Raw genomic sequence first — 9,942 nt, 5'->3', positions numbered from 1 at the left:
CTGAGCCACCCAGGCGCCCAGCACTCTCCTTTCGTTTCAACTTCCCTTGCCTGCTTTACGTCCCCTCACATGTCCAATGCTGAAACCATATACATCCTTCAACCTTATTTCCAATGCTACCCACTCCCTCTCTAATGAAGTCTCTCTTGCTCCCTTCCCTCCTACCCCAATTCCACTCAATTAAATGAGTCTACTGTCTTAGATCCCCTGATGCAGCACTTAGCAAAGCCCAGCTCAGTGGACAGTCATTTTTAGGTGCTCTCACGCCCCCACCCCCCCACCCCCGGTGTTAAGACAAATGACAGCAGAGGCCCTGTCTTTCTGGCTCTGGCTTCTTCAGACCTTGACACAGTGCATTCTGCACCCAGAACATATCCAGCACAGGGGCGTTGAACTGGATGCAACCAAAAATCCACAATTATACACAGGCTTGAAAGGTAAAAGCTGCCCTATCCATACAGTGTCAAGTTCTTAATCTTCCCTAAATTTTAAGAAGAGAAATCAATAGATTATTGAAGGGGAAGAAGTCCTAGACGAGAAAAGGATGCAGATAAATGCCAAAGGACAGAATATTCATATTCTACTCAATTAAACAAGGCTTTGTGCCTACAGCTACTCTGTGGAATCATTTCCTGAGCCTACACTATTGATCTAAGACTGAGGAAACGATGGAAGAGAAGATGCCTAGCAAAGCCAAGGCTGTGGAAGATTCATAGCCTCTCAAGAGATCCTGCAATGAAAATTTACATGTAAGGTTTTTCCTGTGTGTAACACACAATCTCAAACGTACCCAATTAAAGAAAGGGAAAATCTGGTTATTCCAAGGAAACATCAGGAATATGGAGTTGACTGGATGCCTGGGTGGCTCAGTTGGTTAAGCGACTGCCTTCAGCTCAGGTCGTGATCCTGGAGTCCCTGGATCGAGTCCCACATCGGGCTCAGTGGGGAGTCTGCTTCTCCCTCTGACCTCTCCCCTCTCATGCTCTCTCTCACTCTCTCTCTCAAATAAATAAGATCTTTTAAAAAAAGGAATATGGATTTGACTAATTAATTAGAACAAGAAAAATAAAAGACTGTATGTTTACAGATGTCCTAGGTGGTTATAAGCTTTGCCACCTGGAGCAAAAGCTAGGCTGATTCCCTCAAGGGTCAATGCTGTCCATGCCGAGACTATACACACATGGCTTTATTCTCAATAAGCCAGATAAAAGCCTTTTTTTTTTCATAAGAGGAAAAGAGAATCTTGAAAATAAGCAAACAAACTAAGCCATCTGGAAAGCTCTCTTCCCAGCCTACCCTTTTCTGAGGTGCTGCCTTCATCTTTTTACCACTCACCCAGAAGCCAGTGGCGAGCTACTCGGCCAAGGCTGTTAACACCCAACCTACCTCCCACTCCACCTCTCCCCAAGCCCCCTCCCCCACCCGCTAAAAACTAGTTTCCAGGGGCGCCTGGGTGGCTCAGTCGGCTAAGTGTCTGCCTTCAGCTCAGGTCATGATCTCAGGGTCCTGGGATTGGGGGCGGGGGGAGGTGGTGGAGGCTGGGGGGGGGGGGGGGGGGTTCTGCTCAGCAGGGAGCCTGCCTTTCCCACTCCCTCTGCCCCTCCCCCTGCTTATGTGCATGCTCTCTGTCAAATAAATACAATCTTTTTAAAGATTTAAAAAAAAAAAAAGCTAGTTTCCAATTAGTTTGCTCAAGGTTCCCAGTTCCTGAAGAAAATGCAAATAATAGACAGCAAAAATATAACAGGCCATCTGGTCAAATCCCAGCCTTGCCAGGGCTAGTTATCTAATGTCTCTGGGCTTCAGTTCCTCACCTTTAAAGGGGCCTAAACACCCCCCCCCCCCCGTTTCATGGGGAGGTCAGGAGATGGGTGTGAGGAATGGCATTTGAAGGCATTTTCCTATAAAGGGCCATAACAATGTCAAAAGAACTTTTTTAAAGATTTTTTTTTTAATTTATTTATTAGAGAAAGAGAGAGTGAGAGAGAGAGCGCAAGAGGGGGAAGGGTTAGAGGGAGAAGCAGACTCCCCGCCGAGCAGGGAGCCCGATGTGGGACTCGATCCCGGGACTCCGGGATCATGACCTGAGCCGAAGGCAGTCGCTTAACCGACTGAGCCACCCAGGCGTCCCAATGTCAAAAGAACTTTTTTGAAGTTCAGTCTGGATTGCAGAATTCTACCATAGCTGCCTTAACCCCCGAAATTCAACAATGGCCACTGTAAAGAACTGCAGGAGAACCATCCTTTGTCTCAAAACCCTGAGGGGCTACGGGTGCTGGGGTCACTGTGTGGTCGGCTGTGACTGGCACCCCAGCCTGGCTCAGGCGTGCCCTCCTCGTTGGCGACTCCTACAGAAGCACTGATTATTACTATTCCGTTAATGGTCACGAAAGCACACGTCAAGTCACTCGTGCTCCCTGTGCCTCAAGCAGAGAAAACTGAAACCCCGCATGTTCTCACAGCAGATGCTTCTGGATCAAATGGCTTGTAATTACTACTTGGATCACTGAAGGGAAGTGAGTAGCAAAATCACAATCTGGCTGTCACCAATGGGCCCTCCACAACAGTTGCTGATAAAAGGAAAGTCTATTAGCAAGTGAGATGAGGAGAAAACACAAAAGGAGTTACATGCTCTGGGTTTTCTTAATAACAGCAAAATGTCATGGAGGAGAAAGTGTTTATCTCCTTCTTGGGCTGATGCCCGAACATCAGCTGATATGAAGGGAAAACAAAGACCTATGTATGTACCTATCTATCTATCTGTATGCGCATGCATGTTATGCAGGGTCCCACACTACTGACCCTATTTAAACAGATTACTTCGCTATGGTCAGGAGCAAGTGGTTTCATTCCTATTTTCCATTTAAAAAACCAACATTAGCATTTTTTTTCCCAGTTTGGAGCTAATGACTCATGGGACAATACTTCATTGACTCGCAGCCACAGAAAGTCGGGACACCCCAAGCCAATTTTCCAGGAGAAAGAGCCAAGGCCCAGGGGCTCCACAATTTCTGCAATGAAGCTGCTGGGGTAGCTGCCTTCCAGAGTCTCAGCGGGGGATTTGTTGTCAAAATCTCCATAACAAACACCTCCCTTCAAACACTGCTTGAGACTCATTATTACTCATCAAGAAGCATGCTATGAAAAGCTTTCATTTTGGGCTCGCCAAAATGTCCTTTCAAACATGCTCAAATAAGGCTGGCTTTACTCCAATCTTAACAGATTTTGAATTAGGATGACTCACTGTTGGGACTGTTATATGACGCACCAATTAGAGTGGAATAGTTAAAAATGCCCGAGACCCCTCCCTCCCGACGCTCAGGAACTTGGCTGCCTTTCTTTATGGCTAATGGACATCATACACTGGCTATACACGAGAAGATGCTCTGTGCAAATTATCAATATTCTCCAACAATGATTAGCAGAGGAAAACTAGTGAGATATGATTCAACCAGCTACAGGCAGAATTTTAAGTCCCAGAGATACAAAAAAACAAATGCCCTTCATTCCACCTGCAACTCAATTTAAACCTAGTTATCTGAGTTCTGCAGTCCAGAAATGATAAATACACAATTAAAGTAGCCCTATATGTCAAAAGAATTCGTTCAGTGTTCCTACACCAGAGGCAATTCTTAGTTAAAATAGGAATAAATGTTTAAGTGTATATGCTTTAAAAAACAGATGCAATATTTTCCTCTGATTATAGTGCCAATGGGACTTACCAGTTAAATCACAAGAAGATCATCTGGTAATTTGAGCACAATTTAAATAAGCACTAAGCTTAATTCTGACCATCAAAAGCTTTTTTAGCAAAATTTATTTTCAAAGCCCGACGTAACTTCAGTTAATAAAAAATGCTTCCATGACAGAATCTCTTAACTTTCAAAGTAGGAATTTTAAATTATTATTTAGCGACGGAAGAGATATAACCTTCAAACTATGTTTTTTATTACAGATCAAACATTTCTTCTCAACTATTATTAAAGGACTGCACCTGATATAGACAATAGGCAGATTTATTAAACGATACTCTATCCTCAGCAGTGTGCTATGGACTGAGAATATATACATAATCATAAAATATAAACTATACAGAGCAAGGGTCCCAATTACAAGCCTGTCTGGGAGACACAGCTTGGTCGCATCACTGAGGGTAAGAGGTAGCAAACCAAAGAAACAGAGGTGTCCCCCACTTTTCTATAGTTCACATTGTGTCACTTCGCTTTCATGAAAGATCTGTTTGTACCTGTTAGAGCTAACTGAAAGAAATCCATAGAAGATTTTCACTCACTTTGATGAAATCAGGTGAAAAGCAGAAACACATTCAGTGCCTGTTTTGCAGCAGTAAGCCCTTCGAGAGACAGCATGCATGCGCGCACAGCCCAGTAGCAAGAGGGACAGGGCCAAGGTCCTTCCCTGGGAGCTACGCTTGTCATCTGAGCATCAACCCACCAGAGCTTTGAACTGTGTCTGAGCATCTGAGCTGTACCTCGATTTATTTTGTGCATCCTTTAGCAAGATGTGCCCTAAAGTATGAGAAAAGCCCAAAATGTTACTTTTTGGCTCTGGGAATGCTCAAAATTTTTCCATATAAATTAACGGTATTTGCTTCTTCACCTAATGCTATTTCAGTTTATGAAAGGTTTCACAGGAATGATCTACTTCCGATCCATGGGGAAACCTATAATAGTGATATAATTTTTTTAATCAAGTAAAAAAAAAAAAGATGGTAATTTGATCTGGATTTTGAAATAGGCTCTGCAGTGTATAGAAATAAAGGGGCAGGGAATGGAAATGATTTATATTCATTTATAGAAGTCTGAAATTTTGATGGTATGATTTATAAAAAGGAAGTCTGAGGGGCGTCTGAGTGGCTGAGTTGGTTAAGCACCTGACTCTTGATTTCAGCTCAGGTCATCATCTCAGGATTGTGAGACTGAGCCCCACATGGGGGCTCAGGGCTCTGCCCTCAGCTTGAGATTCTCTCTCCCTCTGCCCTCCCCTGCCCCTGCTCACACTATAAATAAATAAATAAACAAAATCTTAAAAAAAGGAAGGTTTGGACTTGGCATCCTTGTGGCCCCACGGTTGGTCAGATCTAGCAAAACGAGATCACCAAGAACAGAGAGGAGCAACGTAGCAACATGACCCCTGGCACGAACCATTCTGTCTCATACCCACACTCTTGCAGCCCCTGATCTCTGAGAAGGGGAGGTGAAGGGGAATGGGGCTTTGAGTGGAGGTTTTCTACCCCATCTCAGGACACCTTAGGCTGAGCAGCCCACTAGGAGCACCCTCAACAATAAAATAGCACACTGAACAGCCCACAGTCCAGGCCAGACTCACATGAAGGCAGAACAGGAAGCTGTCTGTGTTGTATTATTTTAGGATCACCAGAAAGTACCTCCCTTACCTCCCCTCTGGACCCATCAACAGTGTAATACTCAACCATTCCTCAAGTTTTTTCCAGCCTAATTGTCAAGTGGCCAAATTATCCCAATTAATTTATTAAGTAATACTGCCAACTTCTGCAAAAGCATATTAAATTTGTCCAAGCCTATTAAAATCAGGTTTCAACCTCTACAAATAGTTGAGAAGTTTATTGGACAGAAAACCCAAGATAAAACGATTTAGTGAAGAAGACAGAGAAATCGCTCAGTAACAGGAAACACAGCTGTAAGGGGAAGGTGTGGATTTGAAAAAACCCCAAAGGAAAAGCGTAAGTTTGTTTGTTTGCCCTACTCCATAATTCCACTCAGAAATGGTTCTGAGTTGTTTAGTCAGAAACTCTTCTGGAGTCTAGACAAGGACCCTCCCTGCGCTCAACTCCACTGAGGGCACTTGGTGATCCAAAGGCTGCTGATTCACAGCATGGATGTACTGTCTGTGTGAAGCTCTCTAACCACCCTGAGAGGAAAATGCAATTTTGGATTCACCAAACTCTCAAACGAGGGTAGGCATTGCTGAGCAATAGGGAAGTATAAACGGAAGTTGCTATTTTGATCTTAATCTAGCCATGCCACTTTTAAGATAGGGTTACCATGAATTTAGAGATCTTCAAAATTACTTGGCATTCTGAGGATCTCTCTTATTTACGCACTAGGGACCACATGAATTCTAAATTTATTTTCAAGAGATTCACATAAAGAGCGTGAACCAGCACTGCCCGCTTAACTTAGCACTTGCGTCATCAACGTAAAACAAGATGGCTGCCAACAATGTTCCCCTCACTGGAGTTATTGGGAGTTTTGGGATTGCTGAGTTCCAGAAAATGCCTACCGCCCCTTGAATCAAAGGCTAATGAAATGGCTCTGCAATGTTCATTTGGCAGCTACCCTTTTTCAGTATTTAAAATTTTATGTTCCGTAACATTTTACAGAATCTTCACATCACAATTTATACTAATTACTACTCTACTACATTTAAAGTTTTAACTTTAAAGGAAAAGTTGCTTTTTTTACTTCCCATACGGTTACAAATTTTACTTTTCTATAATGTCATATATTATTCCAGTAACCCTGGATCTTCTTGATGTTGTTTTTAACCAAGAAGTACACATTTCTGAAGATGTGAAACAGAGCTCAAAGTTGGGCTCACGAAACCACCAAAATCAAGCTCGTAACTCTTTTCCGAATGTGCACAGGACAACAATAGGGAAGAAATATAGCTAAATATTAACAGTGGTTGTGTCTGGGTAGAGGGATGAGGAATAATTTCCTTTTTCTAATTCTTATCTTCCAGATTTTGTAGTGAAATAACAAACATTAAAGAACTGGCCGTTTAAACATTTATGGATACCTACCCACATCTACGTCATTCAGTTACATAAATACAAATACTGCGATTAGTTTCCTATCTGTTTAAAACAAAAATGTTCAACCAAATGCTTTTGCTTCTCAAGAAATCTTACATTAAGAACATTTACCACATCGGATGGGATAAAGACCGTATTAGGCTCAGATACAGTTAGCTGAATGTCAACACTTAAGAAAAAGGAGCAAGTTATCAAGTTATTTACCATTATCATTTAATTATACAGAATTGACTGTCTTGATTAAAACCAAAATTTGCCTCAAATACATTCACAGAAGTTCAATTCAAAAATATAAGCCTAGCATTAGCCAATGGTATATAGGTGGCTACCATCTATAATGAAGAAATATTTTCCCACTTACAACCAACACATGATTACTTTACAATTAAAGTACAAGTAGAACCACAATTTAAAATGTGATATTCTTTTCCATTGTATAGGAGTATATAAAAATTGTACAGTAATATGCAAAACAGAGACCATGGAAAAGAGGGGCTCATGTGTTTTTGTCCACCACTCCTCCTTTATGGTTCCAGGGCTATAAACAGGTCAAAGGAGTGGCTTCTATCTGTGATTCACGCAATTCACAAAACTAGGATACACAATCAAATAAATATCCATATAAAATCACAAAATCAAGTTCCATGAGATGTGACCCTCTCTTCCAGATGACACTGGAAGCCTATTCAGAATAACATGTTAAAAGTAAAAACAAGAATTTCTTCAGACTTCATCACATTTTTCCTTTCCATTTAAATGATCAGATTAACACATGAAGAACTCATCTTTTCAACAGTCTTTGAAAAAATAACAATCCTAAAACATATTAGTCTGCAACATAAAATTCATTATCATACACTATATTAATGTCATTAGGAACTACTTCAGATAGGAGTATTCAAAATGTTCTGAAGACAATTCACTATACGTGAGCCCCATTTCAGCGATGAGTGCTCACGTTATTTTTAAAATATTAAAACAGGGGTGCCTGGGGGACTCAGTCGGTTAAGCTTCTGCCTTCGGTCAGGTCATGATCCAGGGGTCGAGCCCTGCATCCGGCTCCCTGCTCAGGGGGGAGTCTGCTTCTCCCTCTCCCTCTGCCCCTCCCCCTGCTTGTGCTCTCTCTTCCAAATAAAATCTTTTTAAAATTAATTAAAATAAAATAAAATATTAAAACAGGTGTCTTTCCTCTAGGACACTCAGCAGCTGCCAACAGCCCAGTGCTACAGAGTCCTGGATCCAGGAAGATGGAGGCCAGCCCTGCCCCACGGGCACGGGGTGAACAAGGCTGAGGAAGTGACAGACCTCTCCACGCCTCAGGCTTCTCATCTCTAAAAATCTGATGACAAAATGCCTCCTTTGTGTCAGAAAGATTAAGTGAGAAGAGTGTCTAGCACGATCAATAGAATTTGGTTGCCGTTACTCTATTATTAATTTGACATGTTTATTTTAACATCAAATCTTAGGGGGGAAAAATATTCTAAAGGCAATTAAAGTGTGGATTCTCATCTGATTACATGTGCCTGGAGCTGCAGCTGTGAGCAAGGTGTGAATACCTTTCCGGAAGTGCCAAAAGGAGGCTGGGCGACTTGTGTGTTCCCATTTGGAAAAAGCCCATGCCAGGACCGCATTCCTCTGACTCAACTTTCATCTCATTCTTAACGGATGACGAGCATTTATGATCTGCTGACTATCAAGGATCTCCCACTAAGTCTGCTGTCCCTCCTGGCCTGAGGAACTCGCCTGAGTTACAGAAGGTCTTTTCTCCTTCCCTTTTCTCGCCAGTGTGTCCAGCCCTTTTAATGAAGAAAATATACCCTTCTTGTTTCTTCCTCGCTGGGTCAGTGAGAGTGTTCTTTTCCGGAGAGCAGAATCATCTCTAGAACATACCTAATTAAAAACACAGTTTTAAAAATCTTAAGACACATTATCTGGGGTGACAGAATTAACGGTTGCCTGAACAGAAGTAAGCCCTGCTTGCTGTAACCATCATGTGCTGGCCAAAAGCTACTGCATGTCTGACATACCACACGTGCACCCACCATTTGGCTATCTCTTATCTGGATAATGCCAGCCTAGTTACAACATTCAGATCTCTCCAGGGCGGGCAGTGGGGCCGGCAAAACGATCCACAGAGCCCCCCAGGCTGGAGCTCTCATACTAGCCAAAGAAGCCAGCCACCCAGGAGCCGCTGTGGAAAACCCAGTGGGGCTCTGTGCAGGACAGACAAAACCCCCTTCGCTCAGCCTTTTCATTCTTCACACCCCTGTTGCTGCTCCTCAGGGATTTCCACCTTCCTGACTGTAGGACGTGAAACAGAACGGCAGATGCAGATGTGAATATTTCATAACCGTCTACGAGGAGCTGGGTTCCTAGAAGTGGCGGCAGAGAAGCCAGGACTCTCTAGAGCAGGCTGCCTCCCACCCTCCATCCCCGCAGAGTCTGGCCCCCACCCGGGGGAGCGGGGGGAGCCCCTGGGCAGTACTGGGTTAAGTCCCAGGACAGCTGAAGGGCAACCAGCTGGGAAAAGGTGAGCGTCCGCAATCCTCCCTGGATGCCACAAACAGCCCTTCCCAGGAACTTACCAGAGCGTGGAAAGAAGAAACCGACAAGATGCCCAGCCTGCCGAGGGCCAGCTTGGAGGGGCGGCTGGCAGCAGCGAGGAGGCTCTTGGGGTTTGGCAGCTCCCCGCCTTGTAGGCTGGCCAGATAGCAACGCATCCTAAACAGATCCATGTGAAACTTCTCCAGGTTCTGCTCCCATTGCTGGATCTGTTTAAGAAAGAAGAGGGGTAACTGAAATGACAATGAGAAGTTTTCATGGGTCCAGCCGAAAATATGATCCCTTTCACAAACTTCAAGGAACAATCTGTTTCGGCTGGTGCTGCGTGGCTGAAATGAGCCGTCCCTGCTCAGCCCCTCACAAGCCCTCCTGCCCAAACACAGTGGGTCAGACAGCACCGGACTTCATCAGGACGGCCCAAAACAGAACAAAGCCGGTGGTCCCAATCCAAAACCACGCCAAAACTGCATGACCTCTGGAGAACTCGAGCACGCTAAGCCGGGCCAACTGAAGGCAGGATACACAACTGTAAGTCAGTTACTTCACTTTAATTTCCCTACACATCG

General features: G+C 43.7%; 1 protein-coding gene across 1 annotated transcript in view; it reads right to left on the bottom strand.

Moving 5' to 3' along the window:
* Window positions 1-9,942, bottom strand: part of LOC118002001 (T-lymphoma invasion and metastasis-inducing protein 2-like) — a 198,117-nt gene that overhangs the window by 74,595 nt on the left and 113,580 nt on the right. Inside the window, exons 11-12 of the mRNA XM_034992217.1 lie at window positions 9,400-9,585; window positions 8,558-8,704 (exon numbers count right to left, since the gene is read on the bottom strand). Of these exons, the coding sequence (XP_034848108.1) occupies window positions 8,558-8,704; window positions 9,400-9,585 (333 nt within the window). The remainder of the gene's footprint in view (window positions 1-8,557; window positions 8,705-9,399; window positions 9,586-9,942) is intronic.

The sequence above is a fragment of the Mirounga leonina genome, unplaced genomic scaffold (assembly GCF_011800145.1).
Source record: "Mirounga leonina isolate KUSES-001 unplaced genomic scaffold, KU_Mleo_1.0 Mir_56, whole genome shotgun sequence".
Taxonomy (NCBI): domain Eukaryota; kingdom Metazoa; phylum Chordata; class Mammalia; order Carnivora; family Phocidae; genus Mirounga; species Mirounga leonina.
This window is presented reverse-complemented; position numbering and strand designations above follow the sequence as displayed.